At 38.7% G+C, this 22633-nt stretch overlaps 1 protein-coding gene across 2 annotated transcripts; it reads left to right on the forward strand.

Annotated features, from left to right (window-relative positions):
- Window positions 1-127: 127 nt before the first annotated feature.
- On the forward strand, window positions 128-22481 carry swt1 (SWT1 RNA endoribonuclease homolog). Of its 2 annotated transcripts, none has more exons than XM_073477310.1 (17): window positions 128-275; window positions 697-815; window positions 1632-1705; window positions 1838-2927; window positions 3082-3211; window positions 3819-3920; window positions 4325-4516; window positions 5622-5715; window positions 6172-6401; window positions 6852-7012; window positions 7136-7274; window positions 10067-10206; window positions 10317-10447; window positions 10778-10924; window positions 14904-14970; window positions 15118-15185; window positions 22227-22481. In XM_073477310.1, the coding sequence occupies exons 2-17, from the start codon at window positions 750-752 to the stop codon at window positions 22324-22326; spliced, it is 2931 nt and encodes a 976-aa protein (XP_073333411.1). In that variant the 5' UTR covers window positions 128-275; window positions 697-749; the 3' UTR covers window positions 22327-22481. The 2 variants fall into 2 exon arrangements, with proteins under 2 accessions (XP_073333411.1, XP_073333410.1); XM_073477309.1 differs by having other exon boundaries at window positions 746-815.
- Window positions 22482-22633: the final 152 nt, after the last annotated feature.

Here is a 22633-nt window from a genome sequence, read left to right on the forward strand (position 1 = left end):
TCCATGCCCTGTCTGTCCGGACGGTGGCGCTAATGTAGCAACCAGAAGAAGAAATAGTCGCCGTAGAAGAAGAAGAGGCGGAAGAGAAGCGGATGTTTTGGAAAGCAGTCGGCTTTACTTACTTGACTCGGATTTACACATTTTAATCCGACAAGACGTGATTTATTCCCCTGAATTAATGTACGCGGACGTTTCAGAGAAGAAGGAAGACAGTCAGCCTGTACTGTTGTGGTTTTATTGGTTTTAATGAGCTAATGTTAGCGTTAGCTTAAAAGGTAATGATTTAACTTCAGTTTGTGGTTGTGTGTCGTGTGTTGTATGTTTCCTAATTAACTTAACAGTTTATATTCTATTGTATTACCTTATAAATAAGTTTGATATGGATATTGCTAAAACTTAATTTAATAGTCATGTTTGTGTCATTACACTGCCCCTCATAATAGCACCACTGTGTGACTCATGTAGTTAACTGTAGTTTTCACTTTGTCTGGGACTGACAAGTTTCTGTGAAAGTACAGGGACCTGCTAGCCTTGTAGACAGGGCATTAAATCATTTAATATTCAGTGACATTTCCATTTCTTAGTCCCTCAGTAAGAGAAGTTTGATATTGTTGTAGTTAGTCATAGCTAGCACACTTGTTACATTTATATGTTACATGTTACATTTACACCCATCAACATTGATTGTGCTTTTAGATTTTGGGCCACTTCAGACCACGTCTGCTCTTTCAAATCTCGTTCATAGGAATATGGGAAAAAAGTCAAAAAAGAGAAGACGCAAGAAGTCATCATCCTCAAGTGAAGAAGATGAGAAGGTGAGGAGGCATTCAACACTGTTTACTGTTGTTGGTAGGAGCAGTCAGTATGGATAAAATGCTCTTTCTCAGTACATGTTCTGATCACAGTATATATGATATAATATAACATAGATATGTCTTTTTTTGTCTTAAATTACCAATTGCCATAAAACAGGCATTTTCATTGATTTTCAGAGTTGTCTGCAATAGACATCAACCATATTAAAGGGATAGCTACCACAGTATGAACATTAAAATCTCTGACTGCAGTAAAATTTACGTTGTCTCATGTAGTTCTATAACTGACATGTTTTATATTGTAAGTTACCCTGACAATTGAATTTCTCAATCAATCAATTTATAATTTTCTATAAAATGCCAGAAAATAGCAAAAAATATATATACTTATACCCATCACAATTAGGGTTAGAGAGATGTATGAAACCTGTGTACTTTTAATTTGCTCATGTATAGGTTTGAATTCTACCATAAAATATATATAATTCAAGTTTCTATTGGGTTTCATGTCTGTCAGGACAAAGGGTCGACCGATATGGCTTTTTAATGACCGATAACCATATTAAAAATCAAGGTGACTGAAAACCGATATTTGGGGCCAAGACTCATTTGCTATAAGAATAAAAATCTTTATTTCAAAATTTTAAACAACCAGCGATGAAACAAACCTAAGTATAAGTACAATACCTAAGTACCTGTGTCTCACTGTATATATTGGCATATCAGTCCTTCCATTTTCTGTCAGTGTTTAATCTGTACTCACAACAAGCTGTTCACAAGGGATTTAACGTTTTTTTTTTCTCTCCATATTTTCAGGCATCCAAGGAACGAGATGATACCAGAAAATACAAAAGTACCAAGAGGAAGCCAGATGGAAACAGACATGAGAGGTTAGATACAATATACTTAACCTTTTTTTATAACACTTAATGTTGATATTGTTTAATTGAACATCATTAACTTAATAGATATGTTTTGAATTAACTACGATTGCGATATTTTCTCTGTTCTTCTACATGTAGCTGTGCAGACAAACGGGAAAAGTGCGCTTCTCCTTCAATTAAAGATGTCTTCCAAAGCAGCCGTCACATCAAAAAGCCTGTCTACAGGCTGCCAAAATCACAAGCAGAAGACCAGAAACCTGTTAATAAGGAGGCGGAATGTACAAAAACAAAAAGTGTCTCTGTGCCAGTCCATGGGGGAAATTGCTCTAGTAAAGCAAAACATGATGAATATTATACTGCCAGTAGGAGTAGCACTGTGGAAATGGGCTCCTCAAAACACTTGAACACCCACAGTGCAGTTACAGTTCCTCGGAGACCAGAGGAGACGTCTAAAGGCAGCTTAGATGAAAAGTCTTCCCAGAGGAGCAAATCCAAATTAAAAAAGCAACTAATGAGTCTCAGGCCAGTTTCTGCTGTACAGAAAGAACAAGCACAGAATATACTGAAGAGGAAGAGCATAGTTGAGGAGCAACCAAGGATGGGAAAAGACAGCAACGCTATCAAGATCAGAGAACCAAGCAAGACCCCCTCCATCTCTAGGGATTCTGCACGGCAGAAAAGAATAGAGCTTGTCAAGGAGCGGCACCGACGGCATCCAGATATTAACCTTAAGGCCACAAGGAGCCTGTGTACAGAAGCAAAAACTCCTTCTGCAATTCCCACAAAGCAGTCTTTCACTTCAGCCAAGCACACTACCTCAGTTAGCAGCTCAAATGTGGAGAAGAGTGTCATTACAATCCCAGGGAATATCACACCGGTGTCACAGAAGGCAACTAAGTCATTATCTGCTCAGCAACAAATACGTTCAATCGCACCACCTCTGCGTTTTAATTTTAAGATACCAAAAATTCTTCAGCCAAGGCCCGCAGACAGCACCAGTAAGAAACATAATGCTATTTCTGTAAACATAAATCTCAAACAACGGACTGATCTTTCAACCTCTGGGGCCTTAATGAGCAAGTCCAAGCAGGAAACTGTCCAACAAGCTCACAGCTGTTTGGATGTTACTCCTAGTTTTTCATCTGAAGGACGAGATAAGAGGTCATCGCTGTCAGACCAGCAACTCCCAACTACGTCTGATGCAGTCACTGAGCCGTGGCATGATGAGGTATTAAAAAGCTTAATTTATTTAATCTGGAAAAGTCACGTTTTATGATTAAAAAGATTGTTTTATTTGTCAGCTTGATTAAAAAAAACATTAGTCTTTTGTTGTTGCGATGGTTCAAAATGCCAAAGAGAATTTTAAGTATGTTTTTCTGTAGATGCAAGTGGTTGAAGAGCTTCATCTTGCCCGCTCTGAGAAGAGATTGGAGGTGAAAGTAATGGAGAGCTACGGGGAGCTCACCTGTATGGACATAGACCTTCCAGAGGGGGGAGATGCAGACACACACTGTAAGTTTTATTGTTTTTCTGGGAGATGAGAAAAGCAGAGAGATCTGAAATTTTGTCAACTCATCACAAGTGTAAAATATAAACTCTTTGTGAAATGTAGTCTCAAATGACCACATGGAGGCACTGTAACTTAAGTTCAAAATTATATTTCTTGTAATGGTATCACATTTGCTTATACATAATTTGAAAAAACGTTTGCTTTGCCTGGAAATTACATATGAAGATATTTACAGAATAACACTTGACTCGTCACTTTATGACAGTTTAATCTGTGGTTTGGTGTTGCACCAAAATTAATGAACCTATAAAATTATTTAGATGCTTAAATTAGATTCTTCTCTGGTTTCTGGAATCTTGTCTCTCAGTATAACCTGGAAATTTGTGAATTTTGAATTAATAATTTTAGATGAAGAGTAGCCCCACGGAAGGGTATGAAAAAAACACAACAGTGTCATGTAAATATTATATGTTGTATTTTTTTCTGGCCTGTTACCCTCACAGGGACTATACTTTGGCTGAAATTGTGCTTGTATGATTTAATTTATTTTATTTAGTTGCTGACTTCAACAATACAAAATTCACTACACATGAACTTGTCTTTTTACAGGCAAACAAGCCCCTCAGCAGGACCTGATCCTTGTTTTGGACACCAACATTCTCCTCAGTCACCTGGATTATGTGAAAAAGATCAGATCTCACGGCCTTGGAGGTGCGCAAAATGATTTTAATACTTGATGTTTCTTGTGGAATGATTTATGGCTATTTCTTATGTTATATAATGAAGCCTCTTGTCATTATAGGAGGCATTCAGTTAGTTTACACTCCCAAGCTTGTCCAGGTTTAAGATAATTGTAAAACGTTATTCATCAATGGTGGCTGGACTGTTAATACGAAGAAGAACCACTATAATCTAAATCTAAAGAGCATGTCAAATCCTGACACAATGACCATAGCACACTTAAGGAGCGCAATGGTAATTCAAGTAATCCCAAGAAAGTATAAAATCTAATTTCCACATTTTTGGGATTTATTTTTATTCATGATTAAATTTACTTGTAAAATATGGATTCATAACTACTGTACTCTCTTTCTCCCCACTTCATGGTCTCTTAGTCATGGGCTTCCCTGTAGTCCTGATCCCCTGGGTGGTGCTTCAGGAGATGGATTCCCTAAAAAGAGGAAAAGGCCTGTCAGGTTCTGTGGCCCACCTCGCCATCCCTGCCATCTCATACATTTACAACTCGTTGAAGAGCCGGGCACCTCACCTGTGGGGGCAGTCTATGCAGCAGGCTGCCAACAGCAGCAGTGAGTGCCAATTTAAAGAAAATATGTTTTTTTTTTCAGTGCATAGTGCTAGTTGTCTAATGTTTATTGTCTCCATAACCTGTCCGTGAGCCCATATCAGATTTCTTCTAGGGATTGTTGGGTGTAATCTAATATAAATGTCACTGTTGGTTACATAAGAGCATGTACAAACATGACAGAAGTTGCAGGCGAAACAATAAGCACTTAAAGGGAAAGTTTCTGCTTTTCTTTGTGGGCAAAAGCATCATAATCGAATAATATTAAGAACTGAAAAATATATTATATCAACATTCCAATCCTTATAATTGAATTCAAATATACCTACTTGATTTTTAACATAAACTGGTGTTTTATCTACACAATCACTCCTGTAAAACAAAGGTCTTTTAATATTATATAGTTGGGTATTATAGTGTTTGAGGTGTGGGAGATTACAGCCTGCCATTACATGAATTAGTAAATGCTTGACTCTATGTGCTACATGTGCACTACAATGGCCTGCACTAATATAGCACTCTTCTAGCTTAAAGGGTTGCCCAAGGACACTTTGACATGGGGACATTGATTAGTGACCCGCTCTACCTTCCGAGTCACAGCCGCCCAACACTGAACGTAAACACCAGGTGGCACTATCGCTAAGCTGGTCCTCCTGAATTCATCTTCAGAACATACACTGTGTGCATCTCAAGGGCATGTTTCACCTTTGCATGAGCTAACCTACTTCTTAGCTGTATATGATACAGACTAGACATTAATTTTTCAATAGTGATTGGAGGGTCTCTTCAAGAATGCATGTGATAAAGGAGCAATTTATGACTATTTCTAAGTATTTAGGAGCACATAAAAACATATAGCGTATCACTCGAACAAAACCTAAAAATAACATCCTGTGTTCTTCATCTTTGAATCTTCCTCCTTGTCTTTTAAAAGAAAAAAATACATGCTGCGCTCTGTTGTACAGTACTGCGTGTTAACACGCTTACCATGAGCTCACAGTGTCATGAATTAAACATGAATCTTTGTCTTTATATGGGCCGTCATGTTTCTCACTCTTGCCTTCCTCTTCCTCTCTCTTCCTCTTTCTCTTGTACTTCCTTGTCCCCAGATGGTCTCAGTGCTGAGAATAATGATGACAGGGTGCTGCAGTGCTGCCTGCAGTACCAGAGTCTGTACCCAGAGTGTGCTCTCATCCTGTGCACGTGAGTTCCCCCTCCCCCTACGACATACTGCTGCTGCTGCAGAGTGTGTGTCCTCTGCAAATAATGCACATGCATGTGACTGTGAGTGGGTCCAGCCAGATAGTTCCAGTTGGGATGAGAGGGCCAGACAGACTTATTGAGTAAGAATAGATGTGCTGAGCAGGGAATTTTGAGTTCAGTTCAGGCATTTTTTGGCTTACATAGTGGAGTGGCCATTGTGTTGATTCACCTAATTTTTCTTTTGACCTATTTCTTTGTCTGCCACTATTTACAGATGCTGTTATTGCCAAATTAAAGGAGAAAATAGTGGGCGGACATTGCATTAGTCAGATACTTAATTTTGTGTTACCCACCAGACCTCCCACTCCAGGCTGCTGTAAAATACATGTGACTGAATTGTCTTAATGTTGTGTTATCACTGCCACATAGAGTCTGATCCGCTCTTTTCTTTTATAGTAATGATAAGAACCTGTGCAGTAAGGCCCTCCTGAGTGGGGTGAAGGCCCTCAGCAAGAATGATTTGGAGGTAGAGGTTGGGAGATCCACACATGGCTTTCGTCCTCTGCAAAACATTAAGCCTCTCATCAGCCCTCAGGTCTCATCACCAATGCTGAGCACGAACTATACATCAGTCCAGCCTCACAGTCAAGAGAGAACAGGCCTTTCTGTAGGACTCACAGAGAAAGGTGAGCCAGGGATTAATGTGTTCTTCTTGCAAAACAGGAAATCACCTGGCATATTGCATCACAGTCTAATAGTTCACTGCACATGCACATGCACTTGCCACGTCTGTCCACCGCTTCCAAGTTTCTTGTTTACTTTGCTTCACTCAGTCTGTATTAAGTGTTCAATTTAGGTAACATTATAACAGTTTAAACTGACAGAAAGATAAACATAGAAAATAGGATTCTAACCTACACACACTCATAGGACTTTTGGTATTACACACTGGCTCCATTACACATTTGCAGTATACAGCTGCCATATTATCTAGTGTTTATTTTGTGGTGACAAATGCTCATGTTCTCTCTCCTGGTACACATAAATGCATATACTCCTGTGTAAATGATAGATGCTGTCCTGCATTATCTGTTTATTTTGTGTGTCTGCTCATAAACAATATGTGTGTATGTAAGTTATCACAGATAACAAGAGGCTGAACAAACTAGAGGATGAAGAGAAGACAAAATGCGATGTGAGCAGATGTGTTTCTCAACTAGAAGACTGCCTGCGAGAGGTGCTGTCTGATGTGCTAGAGGTGGAGATGAAGGCCGCTTATGAAGACCTCTGGTTAGAGGTAAAATTGTGTTCTGGAATTTCACTATTGGTTTTAGACTGTATTTTAATCAGGAATCTAGGTAACAACAGATGGGCCAGACTGTTCATGATGGCTATTCGTTGTGTCTTCTTCGGTTCACAGATAGTTTATCTAAAACCACCCTGGACTCTTCAAGATGTGCTGCAGTGTTTGAAAAAGCACTGGATTGCTGTCTTTGGGCACATTGCCCCACGTAGGAAGCAGCAAACTGTTACAAATCTCATCGACTTCTTTAACTCAGGTATGTAGGTTTGTAGGTCAAGATACTATTATTTATTCCACTGTTTTTCAACAGTCTTCTAATGAGCACATATTTTCAATTCTTTTGTTCAATGTTTAATTATATTTTACCCCAGTTAAAGATTTACTGTTCAGTTTTGTTTTTTTGTCTGTTTAATATCAGCTAGAAAAAAAGGTGCTAATACATTTAGACATATAATAATACATATAAACATATAATACATGTATAATACATTAAAAACAGAGAGTGGATCATCTGGTCAGGTAGATGTCTCTAAAAGTAGGTTACTGTAAACAGTCTTGTCTATCTGTTGGCCATAGTCCAAACGCAGAGTGTACAGTGACTCAGTGAACAGTTGTTTAATAACTTGAGAAATATAACCCAAATACTTTAGACACTAGTATAAAAATGAAAATGTAACCCAGTGAAGAAATTGGCCACATTGTTCAGACAGCTAAATCAAGTCATTTTAGAAATCATGCCTGATAACGTCATATACTACAGATGAAAGTATTGATGTCGCGTTCCTCCAAGCTGATTTTTACCCACTAGATTTTGAAAAAACAATAATAATAAAAACATTAATACTACAATGGATTCGAGAGCATAAATATTTATTTCTGTGAAACTGGTCAAGCTGCGCTCCCTGAGGTGTCTAAATGCAAATGTATTCTTTGTCCTGAGGACAGTTGTGTTGATGTGCTGAGTCACGCTCCGGATAAAACCCTTACTCCACTGGGGGATGATGTTGCCTGCCCTGCACTGCGCTAGAACCCTACAGAACTACATAAAGAATCAGGTCATCTGCTAAAACGGGACACACAAATGTGTGTCAGAAAGCTGCTGAGTCGCCCACTGCAGCACTTCTTCTTCTGGATCTCACCACTGGATCTAATTACTTTATGCTTACAGTGCTGAGTCCGTGTATGAGTGTCTCAGCTGCTCATTCAATCTCTCTGTCCACCTGTGCGGAGGTGACTGCTACAAAAACAGCACAATACTTTTTAATCCTTCCAAGAATGTTAATAGCTAAAACAGTAGAGTTTTGCCCTGTGTATCCTTGATACACTGGCATGATTTTGGATTCCTTGGTACCACGCAGCCTGGCTCTTTGCCAAAACTGTGAGAGTAGGATGAGGAGGAGGAGGAGGAGGAGGAGGAGGAGGAGGAGGAGGAGGAAAGGAAGGAGGGATAAACTGTACGTGAGAACACAGTCTAGGAGTGGAAAAGTACTGCATGCAATTTTCGGCTCTCCCTTGAGCAGGCAGCAAGTGTGTGTATCTATACTTGTGAGGACAAACCTTTTACAGCCTCCTAAAAAGTGACCAAATCTGAGTTTTAGGTAGGTGAATTAGGTCAAGATGAGGGAATGGTGTCACCTGTCATGGGACCTTGTAGATTTATGACCCACTGCAGGTCCAGGTGACACATCAGAGCATCATTAAACATAAATACTGTGGCCTCATTTATAAAAATGTTCTTAGATTTGTATTTGAACGTCAGGCTTCAGATCATTTTCGACCATGTGCTTCTGTTCGATTCATAAAAGATGCTGAGCATAAAAAACCATAAGAATCCCATTTGTAATTTACGCACCTATGATCTGTAATTCTCAAAGCAACTTACTCTGATGACTCCTGCTGTGCAATTTCCCTTTCTATAATGCCAGCACAAATGAGGGTTTATGCAGGAACAGTTTTTTTTTTTGGAAGACGAGATCACGGCGATTTTAGAGGAGATTGAAACCAGGCAACATGAATTATTATGTGGACTATAAAGTCTGCTGACAAACAAAGCCAAACACGCATCTTTGGAGTATAACACCACAACTGCAATACCCCTACTTAACCACCAGGAAAATCACTTGCGTCAAGTCGAGAAAATTACTTAGAGATGACATTTCCACGTCAAAGTAAGGTATACAGTATAATCTATATAACTAATTATACATGTGTTTTGCTTAAGTTATATTCAACTAGAGAGCAACCAATACTGATGCTGATGCCGATATTTGGGAGTAAAAAATCTATTATTGGCCAATATGCACACATTCTTTGCAATGATCCCTCAAATGCAGTTATCAAACACTTGTGAAGAAGATATGTAACAGAAGCAGGATATTTTATAGTTTAGCATAAACTTTATTGTCCAAAGTAAGGGTAGACATCAAAGGGAATTTAACGATTATAAATTACCCCAAGCATCTTTTTCTGCATTATAATCTTTTTTAAAAAGTGTTCATGTCTGTCGATATCAGACAGAATACACAGATACAGATATATGTGTGATAGGCTAATATCGGCCGATAATATTAATCATCTGATATATTGGTCAAGCTCTATACATAACATTAACATTTATTGACAGTCTGTTGTATCAATGAGGCCCCTGGGCTTTCATTAGAATGCTCACCCAAATTTTGGCACATTTTTCAATATAGCAAAATTAACTTGTTTTGTACTGGGTTGTGCAAGTCTTAAAACATAATTGGACACAGGAAACACACACACACCCACCCACACACACACACACACACAACCACACAAGCACACAGTCAGTCTAAACTTTTTCACCACAGTTTCTCACCGCCTGGCTGTTTTGTTTTCCATCTTTGTATTCACAACACTCCTCACAAGGTTACACACACAAAAGATCACCTCATGAAAAAGGTGTTTGCTGTTCAAGCAGCACCTCTTCCCTCTCGATAACTGAGTGTATTTATACATTTACTGTATGTGCATCTACTTGCACACATGTGATGGCTCAAATGTACCCCTCATGTGTTTACTCAGGTAATACAGGAGACCGTAGCGCTGCTTTAGCAGCCCTCCAAGAAGCTAAGGAGCTTGTTAAAGCGTTTGGGAAGAGTTCAAGCCGTGTTGTCAGTGCCTTTTCTGTCATGGACAACATTTTCAATAAGCTGCAACCACAGGTCAGCCAGGGGCAAATTTTTGAAGTTTAAGTGTATTTCTTGATCCATTCCATTCATGATGATATGTAAATAATGTAAAGATGTATAAACGCAAGTCTACGTGTGTGCAGGGTGAATCTCCTGCCACTGATGTGGTCATGAATGATGACGACGATGAAGACAAACAACCCAGGTCTCAGGTCTCTCACCAGGAAGTGTGGACCCTGTTTGAGAACATCTGGACTAATGTGTGTCAGATAAGGTGGGTGTAACAGGGATTTGATTGATGCAGTGCGGGGATGATTAACAGCTGAGGATGATGTGTTTAACCAATTTTCACCAAAAAAAGCCTTGATTATCTTAAAGGAGCAACATACTTTTTTTCACTTGGACTTTGTGTCAACATAGATTCAAAAGTCGTGGTATGCTGCTGCAAAAGGATCCCGTGCTGTATAGTGAACAAGGTCTCCTACAGGAGACAGCAGAACACAATTCACAGGAACATGAACAACACTGTTTGTTCTGATATTTATTATGTTTTTTTTTTCCACTCCACTGACCCCGAAGGTCATTTTTTTCTGTCATGTTTCAGCTTCGAAGTGTTCAAAGCTCTGGGCTTTGACCCTCACACTATGCAGAGCGCTCAGCCAGTGGGAGGCCCTCCGCCACCACAGGATGCCTTGGACTATTTGCACAAACTGTCCTCCATGGTCTCACAGCTGCTCCAAGCCTTCAGCAGGTATCTCAGCCCACTCATATCACTGCTGTCAGTCTAAACACACCAACAGACATTCTGCTTCTCTGCCTGTCAGCCGCTACATCCTCTGTGTCAGTGTTATATTCAGTTTGGTCATTTGTGTTAATGTTTTTATATTAACAATGAATCACATGACAGCTTGCATGTGAAGGGAAGTCGATTGTGGTGATGAACCCAGAAAGAATTACCACCGACTCTGCAGTTCCCATCAGCTAATTGTTTTAGTTGTCCAGCTGGCAATTTCACTGTTTTGTTTCATTCAGTGGTCTCATAGTTTTGTTTTTGGCTACAGAAGGCAGCCGTTTTCTGCAAAAAAGCTTTTAAAACCAAAGCTGAAGAGCCAGAGATATCCCTCGGGAGTTGGTGGTAGCTGAAAGGATTTAATTTGACGCACAACACGACTTTAAATGAACAATAATGTGGCTAGATGTGTAAAAAGGTCACTGTTTGCTGCCAAATTTCAACTTCAAAGGTGATGATATGCAAGTGTTGTGTACACTGCTTTGTTCTGTAACACCCAAGTGTAAAAAAAGTCAGTTATTGCAGGTTAACGCTTATATATGACATCATTTCGTACTACTTTTACTTGCAGCTATGCCTTGTATACAAAACTTAAATTTGATTGCCATGTAAAAACTGTATCAATATGCAAAATTGATACATACTTAATCTTGGTGGGCTGTGCATTGCAGTTTAAATAAGTTTAAAGAGCCTGGGACATTAAGCATGTGAATACGTTTAGAAGAAAGAAGTCTTAAAAGAAGTTTCTGAGCAGGCATTCATGTGGCACCTCTTGCAACACCCTTCATTACTATTTTGTCCATCTCTGATCATCCCTGCTTTTCCATCTTGGGTCATGGGTGTGTCTTAACTTTGTCTAGACAGCCAGACCCTCAAGGAAGCCCCTTTTAACTGTCCTTCACCTGTCCTCAAGCAGCCTACTTACTGTGGCCTGGGTTTGTGTGTGTGTGTGTGTGTGTGTGTGTGTGTGTGTGTGTGTGTGTGTGTGTGTGTGTGTGTGTGTGTGTGTGTGTGTGTGTGTGTGTGTGTTGTATGCCCTCATAGATCTCAGGCCCTACTTGGCATGTAGCCCTGGTTAGGCTGTAATCTGCTTGACCTTCTAGCTTTGCCTTATCACCTTTCCCATGACGCAACAGACAGCTCCACACTGTATTCACAATTTCTTACCGGGCCTTTGAGGAGTAAAATAACAGTCGTCCCTGGTAGACTCTGGAAATATTTGTACTTGCTTACTTTTCACATCATCCAGCAGTCACAATCTGAATCACAGAGGCAAAGAGCTAAGCTTTTCTTTGGTTGAGTGTAATGAGAAATTTCCACCATGGAGAATTGATTGCACTGGTTTTTGTGCTCATCTCGTATTGTCTTTGATGGTATCACCATGTGTCTCAAGCTACTCTCAGTTGCTTGCAGCCATATCGTTCAACTTTTTCCGTTGCTAAGATTCACATTTCTGTCTTGGCAGGTGCAAGAAAACATCATACAATTCCCAAATCTTTAGAAAGATAAGAAGCCTTAATTTATTTGGTTACTCAACCATTTTATTATTTTTCACTCTCTTTTGTTCTCTCTCTTTTTCTCACACACATAAAACATCCCAACATCAGACAAACATAAGGTCCAGTCTGAGTCCAGTACATTATTCATTACCTGGAGGGGATTCACTGTGACATTTGGGTCTCTTTGAGGGCAGGGAACAAAAGACTTCTGACATCCAAATGTCAAAGTGTCTGCTGATCCCTCTGTTTCACCCGTGTGTCACTCTGAACTCCCACTCTGCAGGTCTGGAAAAAAAAACAGGATAGAAGGCTTTTCCTTTGAATGTGATGTGCTCCTGAAAATGACTTTCAAGTTATTAGACCATGAACTAGAAAAATTAAATTGCCATTTTTAATTAGTGTGTCACCTTGTTAGTACATCAACAAAGACAGATCATTTGAGGCATCAGCTCATCACTCAGCTCCATAGTTCTAAATCACAGTTTTTTTATGTTTTGGTTTATAATTGATCACAATACATGTGATGCTTTACTTCCAGTGTTATGTGTCTGCTGTGCTCTGATTTGTTATCTTTCAGTCGGTTGTGCTCCATTCTGATTCTGTAACATGCTGCTTCATACAGGTAACACCTTAAAGTGCAGGACCTGTTTGATCAATTAAAAATGATGATAATAATTTCTGTTGAACTACAAGACAAGGTTGTTTTTAGATATTCAGCTCTGTAATGACGGGAGAAGGAACGGATATTGATGCTTAAGTCATGCAGTGTTTTCTCAGCTCAGTGGCTATAAACCAGACAAAACAGGCCTCTCAAATCATGAGGCAGTAAACTCTCAAGTGCACTTTATTACCACTTCAACCCTCTAGGCCTCTATGCCTCCTGTTTATTGTCTTTGCCAGACAGTATTTGACAAATATGGTGGTACTTTATTACCGGATGTTTGGTTATGTCTTAGAGATGTATATTTTGATTAGATAGCATGTACTTACTGTGTGTAAGGGTGTTAGGCGATGTTTATCCATCATTTCCTGTTGTTGCTGTCTTGCTATAGAGACCTGTACACCTGTAGCTGCTCAAGTGGGTCTTTGTGTGATGTTAATCAGGCAGAAAAAGGGCAGTATCCTCAAAAAGTACTTGCAATTATTCTACCTTTTTTGTTTTTGCGTGTGGAGCTTTAAGTGTGAAGACTCTTATTGTTCTGACACTGATATCAGGTGCACCATCAATACCACATGTTTTCTCTGCACAAAGACTGCTTGACAAGTTCTGCCCCAACTGCATCCTCTTTCGAAAGCAGATTCTTTTTCAGTTCTTGTTTTTTTCTCAGCCTGTGTCTGCGTGCGTGTGTGATTTCCCCTTCGCTGTGAAGCACTTTGAGTTGATTTGTTCAGTAATATGTGCATTAATATGTGCTACACAGGTAAATCTGACTTCACTTCATTTAAATGTTTGGCTACAGGGGGAAAAAAAACCTCATATAGGTGTTGTTCAGAGCATAAAAAATTGGTATAAATAACATTAATTGTGCTTCCTCATGTATGCAATATAAACATGGCAGCTTTGCAGTATTCTTTAAGAATAAGCATTACCTACAATGCTACAATTTTCTCTGCAGGAATCCTGGTTCACTGTGCGTTCTTATGTGCGCCCATCTTTTACACCACGCACATGCACATGTGTACTGGGCTGCTCTGGTACAGTTGCCTAGGAGACAGCCAAGTCATTTTTACATGTTGGAGCAGAGCTATGACTCATTCTATACAGGCTGTCTCAGTCCCACATTCTTCTTGTTCTGTGGACACTGGATATGGATAATTTAGCACTCTGCTCGTTGCCATTTTCTGTTCCTCATTCTTCACTCCTTTACTGTCATTACTTGCTCTCTTTTGTTCCTCCTCTATAATGAAGTTCTTGACAGTGGTGTCTGCTTGCGTTTTCGTATGTGTGTTTGGGTGTGTGGTGATGGAGGAATGAAAAGATAAAGCATCCAAGTGCTGCGTAATCATTTTGTTTACAGCTTGTAGTGTGTCTACACTGAACATGTGCCACAACCTTGGACGTATACTTACATCCTCTCAGAGTATTTCACATACATGCTTTATGATTGTCTTAAAAGAAATAGTTGGAGGGTTGGTGGTAGAACTTTTAAATGCATCATAAAATTTGTTCTTTAAATGGTCTAAATAGGTAATAGGTTATTTAGTTCTGATTCACTGAATACAAAAAATTAAGTAAAAAATGCTGACATGTGTCGGCAAATGTACTTGGACAGCCGTTAATGTACCTGGGCCAGGTAAAGTCTATGTGTGGCAGACACAGATGAGCAAATGTAAAGGCTATGTTGATCGTCACGATATATACTTTGAAAAGAGTATACCACTGCAACCGTACCTGAAAGAGAAGTCACATCTAAAAGTTGATTTTTTTTGCTTCGTGCCAGTGTCCTGTCCTCAGCGCCTGGTTTAGAGGACATCCAGACGCTGCTCAGCATCATCCACTCTAATAAGGTTGGTGCCATTTCAGTTATTGCTATAGAATTAGAAGGGTACCAGTTGATTAAAGTCATTTGACCTTTTTTCCACCGCACTGGTCTTTTTTCATGTTGAGCTCTCATTGTTCATTTTTAGCTCAGTCTCATGTGCACTGTGTTTCAGATTGTTGACGTGGATGCAAGATTCACAGCCAAAGACCTTCTCGATTGTTTCTCACAACGAGACTACAGGTAGTGCACACACATACACATACACATACATAATAATGATAATTGCATATAATTGTCACAGAGCATTAATTTAAATGGTATTTTCTTTCTTTCTGGTAAATCAGATGGATTTCCTCACTTAATTCACACAGTCACGACTGCTGGTACGACTTGAATTAAGTACATTGTACAACTGGAATTAAGTACGTTTTAACATTCAGGACAAGCCTAGAGTATGTCTTAGCACTTATCTCTGGAGGTTAAGCACATTTAAAAGAGTGAAATAGATCCAGCACTGCCTTAATTTGACACATTCTCTCTGAATCTAGCAACAGCTTTGTTCTGACCAATCAAATGCAATCAAACAGTCTCAGGTTGTCTGAATTCTTGCCCGCTTTGTCTCAGCATGCCCGGGCAGGTATGTGTGTTGTTTATCCGGCATCATGACCATTACTCTGTCATAAGAGTCCTCCTCATTGATATCTCCCACAGAGCTCTCACAATAGCGGTGGCCATGTCAACAATTCCAAAAGTGTCACGCTCGTAATTAAGACATTTCTTTGAAGGACTGTTAAAAGACATTTGTGCTTTTGTGATCAACGCAGCATATAATGGGACTGCGATGCCTCTATGCAGTAGCCTGGATCACAATTCAGTTGTTTTGTCAGTTGTTGAAACATAATCGCTCACACATTGTCTTGTAGGGTCAGGATTTATGAGTTAATGATGGTTCTGCACTAAGATGTCTCTTTAAAGTGGAAGTGGGAGCGAGAGACAAATGTTTAGCAACCAGTTGACTTTATTTGAGATCTGCTCCTACATGAACTCCCATAAACACTCATAAAGTAAAGGAAGTGTCGATTTACCAAGCGTAGCTAGGATCAAAGCTGAAGTGAGTCATCTGTCACTTAACTCAGGTATTGTCTGTCTGTGATCTTAAACATCATATTTTAACCCGTGGCCTTTATGTCATTATTTTTAAGTTGTAAATTCGAAGTATTTTTAAGAAGAAAGGTGGGATCCGAGGATATGAGTCAAGGATGTTCCTAAAGACTAATTTCCCTAGTGTTTAAGCGGAGGTTTAAACTTAGTCTAGTCTAGTCTAGACAACAATAAAACCAAACATCTTTAGGAAACGGGCCTGATTATTACAACTGTGTTTTCATTGGATGAATACAATCACAAAGCAAATACGGTAAAAAATAATATAGATAATATACGGCTTTGCTAACATTTATAACAAGTGCTTGTTTTTTATAAAGCAACATTTGACGAGGAGGACATGAGATTTTAGTTCAAATTATGTCAATATGTAATTTAAATTTGTACATCAATAAAATAATTATAATATTAATACAATTAACCAACTAGTATGTTGTGCCGACTAATGAGGGTAGCAGAGTTTTATCAACTCGTTGACTAATTGTGCACATCCCTGATTTGTATACAGCTCGAGAAAAAAAATGAGCTAAGTTTAAGACTACGTATTAACTTCTACCCTTTCTCTGACTGTCTCATATGACAAAAAACTTAGATTTTCGTGTCTGTCTTAAAAACTAAATATTATCACATACAAGCAAACATCTATTCTTCCTATCCTGCTTATTCTTGGCTGGTTTCTTAGTCCTAATATGACATGGTTGAACAATGTTAGCCTAAGCTACAACCAATGTTTGAGGATTTGTTAACAGCTGGGTAACTGATACACTGACTGACATTGTGGGCTAGTATACTACTTTTTTTTATTTATTTTTTTTATTTATTTAAATATGAAATATGATGTAATTGAAATGCCATTAAACTGGTTAACATTTGCAGTGCTGAAATAATTAGGTCATTATTGGTTATACGATCAAGAGAAAATTAATCATTAAAAGTATAGTAAAAATGCTGAGTTTCATTTCAAATCTTGATTGGATGTAACGCATTTTTTTGACACTTTAAAGACTGGACAATAACAAAAAAATAAAAACAAATCAATGAAAAAATAGATTACTTGATAAATAAATGATAGTTTGTTGCAGCTCTCAACATTTTCTTAAGCTACATTTCATTTTATACCCACAGTACCTGCAGCAGAATGTACACATGCAGAACAGAATAACTCAGTCCATCATTATATGGCTCTGAAGCTAAATTGCTGCTGCATTTATGAATGTAGGTTGAACCCAACAGCTGCCATGGAAACGAGTTCTATGAATTCTACAGATTATATGTTTTCCGGCTATTATATTTCCTCTCTTAATGCCCCCGCCTTCTTACTGATGATTTCATGCCCACATAGCAGATATTGATTTTCATTAATAGAATAACTGATTATATAACGCTTGTAGTCAATTATTCTTTTATAGATCACCGGAAAAAAATCAGAATAAGTGCTGTGGATGTTATTACTATATATTGACAATGATTAGTATATTATGATATCCATTAAGTATGATCAGATCAGATGAAACCAAAGGTCTATTTAGTATTAAAGACAACATCTGCTGTATCACTTTGTGGAAGAGCTTTGCGGGCACTTACCGGTCACGTCATCCCAGCTTTTGTTACAACAGATCAGATATAGTTAAGCTTACTGTGTTGTGAACGTAAATATTTTATTTGTTACATTCACTGTGAAGGGATTTAGGCCTTTACTTAGGGAGTGCATTATGCTTGGTGTTAAATATTTGATTCTGCGTTCAGCGCCGTGGTATGATGTCATGAGTTATATAAGGCCTTAGGGAGGCCCTCTCCAGGAGCATGTTCGGTCATCGACAGGTGGCTGTTGGTACAAGTGAGCTTCAACAACAGATAAGCTTCCAGAGGAGTTATGGAGATCAGATATGTCAGATTAAAAATTGTACTCTGTGTTGCTCAACCTGTTGGCCTTTATAATAAACAGTATAGCATTATCAATGTACCCTGGTTTTAAAAATCCACTGATGTAACTTTAAAATCTCACACTCTTACTCAGAGTCTATGACTAAACTGTCAGTCTTACTGTCATACTTTTGTCATTTATATGCATGTTTCTCCAAGGTTTTAGCTGGTAACTTGCTGTATTTGTAAGCATTGTTGTATGCATACAGAAGGGGAGCTCTGATGTGTTTTATTCGTAAGGATAAAGTATAAGGTGCACTCTGGTAAATGGTTAGCAGCACAGTTTTTGTTGTGAAAGACATGCAGGGTCTTGTGTGTTTATGTAAGTGCTTTTTTGTTTTTTTAAGAGAGTGAGAGGGAGTAGGAAAAAAACAAAATAACACACAGTAGTTTTCCAATTTCTGAGCTCAGTTTGCCTTCTGATACATTTGGATCCAAGAAATGTTTGAATATGCAGCCATGCATCTCTTCCACATGTGGGTCTTCAGTTTTCTGTGGTTTTCATGGTGTTGTTTGGAAACACGTTAACTGTGTGAGACTTAGATTTGCCCGATATTAGAAAAAACTGACATTCTTTATATGTAACAAATTATCCAAGAACACTTAAATTAGACTAAAATTTGTCAGGAAAATAAGAACTGTTGTAGTCTTCCTTGTGATTACTGAGCATGTGCACATTGCAATGACGATGCTGAAAAGATATTTTGTGCAATCCTCGTCAGACTGTTGATTTTTTTCACACCAGGGCTCTTTTCACCTGTGGATGTGTTATCAGGGTTGATACTTGGTGGCTATAATACATTTACAAAAATCAATGAAAATGATGAAGTAAAACCTTAAAATGATTGTCTTTGTTCTGTTTTAAATCGAGTATTTCCCAAAAGGGCTGGCAAATTATCACATTTCATTTAGTTTTCCTTTTTTGGAGGTGTAGCTTAGCTTTCAGTGAGAACGAATGCCTCAGTTCTAAGATATCACCTCTCTTACATTGTATGTATGTAAATTCAAGCTCACGTGTTAGCATCAGTGTTTAACTTGCATATCACTTCTTACATAATTCATAGACTGAGACACACAACCTTAAACACCAGCTCCTTATTCAAAGCGGTCACCCCTTTCAGCTTTATCTTACATCATAATATTTACACATTAGTTTTATGTAACTCGTCAAACAGAATGGCCAGGGGGAAACACCGGACTGCTGTTTGATAAAATTAACCAGTCTACAGGGAAGAGTACACAGTTGAATCAAAGAAAGTCAGCAGCCTCACATTAGCTCTTTCTTTTCAAAAGCTACACAGAAGAGAAACTATTTCGTATTTGATGAGACAGATCATACATTTTAAATGAAAATGGAATTACAGTAGACGCACACAAGCTGTCATTCCTCCTCTATTACATAATATAGCTTAAGTATTAAAACTGTTTCATCATTTACTCATTTGACTGCACCAAAAAGCCCTTGCAAGTGTTTGCACGTCAAACATTTATAAGCAAACCCAGTGCCACCTTGTTATAATTAACTGGCATTCCAGCATAAGACTCTCTGTAGGACTCAGTCTCACTCTTAAGGTCAGTGTTTTGCTTTGAAATGAACATTAAATGGAAAAACTGCCTTTGTTTTACCACAGCATCAGTGTGTAATAAGATATTAGCAGCAAAACCATCACAGCTTCATTGTTGTACAGTACTGTTAATGTTAAAGGATGAGTTCATCCAAAAATTAAAATTCAATCATTATCTACTGACCCTGCTTGGATGGAAAGACAAGTGAAGTTTGGTAGTCCACAAAACATTTCTGAAGCTTGAAAGCAAAACAGCGTGAAAGTAGATTTACAAGTAGAACTTGAAATAAATAAAAAACAACTGAAATAAACATAAAATGCCTCCATACAAGTCTCCAAAAGCCCAAGATCCCAAACTGATTTGAAAAGACATTATTTACACCCTTGACGTGTGGTCGAGCTCATGCACCCACTTCACATGGGGTGCGTGCCAACACTTTTAGCTTAGCAACAGTGATGATTTCAGCTTTAAAGGTGCACAATGTAGGTTTGGGGTAGAAATTTCATGCAGAAGAGAAAAATCTTGAGTGATGGATTTTTTAGTGTCTAAGCAAACTAAATAAACAAACTGTCTTTGTTTTCATGACTGAATAAAGGAGAACACAGTTTCATACTGTTTTACTTTGTTGATTTTTGGCGGACCCTGCCACCTTTCTAGCTTCAAACAGTGTTCTGGGACCTTATTTTCCTCTGAGAACAGCTTTTTTATTCAGTTATGGAAAACATGAATATTTCTGAGTTTGTATTATTATCTCAATAATATTGTAAATATTAAAATTCTGAGTTGTTTCTACAAAACTACAAATTGCCCCTTTAAAGAGGGTGTAAATAATGCCTCGTCAAATCAATTTGTGATCTCTGGGCATCCGGTGACTTGGATTACACCAGACAATCTATATGGAGCCTTTTTTTTTTTTTTTTTTTTTTTTTTACATTTTAAACCAAGTTCCCAGCTACTTCAGTTGTTTGGACTGAGGAACTTTTCAGGAGATAATGAGTGAATTTGTATTTTTGGGTAAACTTATCCTTTAACTTGTGTATAGTGGCACTGTGCTGACATCCTACATTTAATTAAAATATAGCAATAGAGAGAAAATTTCAAACATATACAAGGGTCCAACCAAAATTACATTTTATATTTCCAATAATGATCCTCTATAATAAATGGTGACCTCCTGCACATTTCCGCCTCCTATCATTTTTCTTTTTCTTCTTATATTGCGTTGGTGGAGATGGTCCATGTGTCCATATTAGTTGGGTAGGAGAGAAAATCTAATCAGAGGCTTTCTGTTCAGCATAAAAACGATTGGCTGGAGGAGCACTAATGTATCATGTGGTTCAGTTCAGTGCTCCTGGGGATGTCCATTAATTACCTGTCAACAGCCTGTTATGTAACACATAGAACAGGCACTGCTTTCCCTCATTGTGTATACATTGTGGATGTGGGTCAGTGACATTCATGTGCGTCACTGACTACATTCAGAGATGCTTCATGCAACAGCTCGACATGACCGTTGTGTCACACTATTGAGGCAAACGCATTGACTGGCAGCCTTTCACACAGTCAGTCCCTCTGTCCATGGAGCATGCTGGAATGCTACACCAGATCATTTGTGGCAGACCCAAAACATTCTGGGAGCAGACTAAAACTGCCATTTCCACAGGTTATGAAATCACACAGCTGCACTATTGGACGAAGAGGGGGAAGTGGATGGAAGGATGTAGGGTGAAAACAGGGGGCGTCAACAGCCAGCAAATCCTGCTCTTTCTTTCCTCCGTCTCTCCCCCGGCAGTTACATAACGTTCCAATGGAAACAAAGCAGAGGAGGAAACAAACAAGCAACAGGCTCCCTCAGTGTCTCCGCTGCTAAGCAGCCGTTGCCAAGTGTGTAGCCACTTTGTGTATGTGTTTGCGCTCACAGGGATGATCAGTTGTGTGTTTTGTTTTTGCATTTGTAGCTGCATGGATGTATGTTGTGTTGTGGCCAGAAAAATGTAATTCAGCTGGAGATAACGTGATCGTAAATAGCTGCTATTGAGAGCCGGGGCTTCTGGAAGCTGCAGCACCACAGAGGCTCTTTTGTCTGTCATGAACATTCTGTCCTGAACATTATCAGCACATAGAAAGTCTGTGTATAGCCACCCGGGTTCATCCACATTGTCAGAGTAGTTATACAACTCTCCATTGGTGAATTTGTTGTGAATTTAAGAGCATTTTGCTGCTAATACAAATGGATTATTGTGGTATGAGGGACAATGAGCTAAAACCAGGGTATGTAAACTCAACAGAAATCACTTCATCTAAAAACATTCCAAAGCGTAGCCCGAGTCTTGACACCTTTGGCATGCAGTGAGGAGTCAAAAACTCTGTACATGATTAAAAACCAAATAATAGCTCCATGAATGCATGACGACATAGAAGAGAAAACACAACAAGTATCGATTCAGCAGTAAAATAATTAATAGCTTTGCTTCATCAGGACTATGTTGGTAACATGTGCAAACAACCCTACAATTGTCCACCTGAGCCCAACCCACTGAAATAACCAAAACTCTTCCAACTGTGGCTGAAATGTTTGAATACTAATGTCTTTGAATGCCTTTGTATCTAATTTATTTCTTGTGTTCCCAGGGAGAAGCTGAGAGTTGGAGGGAACCAGTTAATGGAGCTGAAAGGGGCCCTGGATCATTGTGTTGGGACGACAGGTCAACACACCGCCTTTCCCACGTAGCCCTGGTCTGGTCATACTGTGTCTCTGCAGACCGGAGCTGTTTACCTTTTTTCATTTTTATTTAAATGTGACACGTTGTTGTTCCGTTCCGTTCATTAGTTTGTCAGAAGGGACTTGTTCATTCTTCATAGTTCAATATATTTTTGCTTTTGAAATGCAGTTTGTGTATGTTATCTTGGATATTTATTTTATGATACTTTTTGGACCTTATGAATGTGTAATGTGCAACAATGTGTGAAGGTACCCACTTTTTATGACAATGACAAACTCTGTTTTAATGTCTGCTCACCGATTTTCAACCCAGACC

Source organism: Pagrus major, chromosome 11 (genome assembly GCF_040436345.1).
Source record: "Pagrus major chromosome 11, Pma_NU_1.0".
Classification (NCBI taxonomy): Eukaryota; Metazoa; Chordata; class Actinopteri; order Spariformes; family Sparidae; genus Pagrus; species Pagrus major.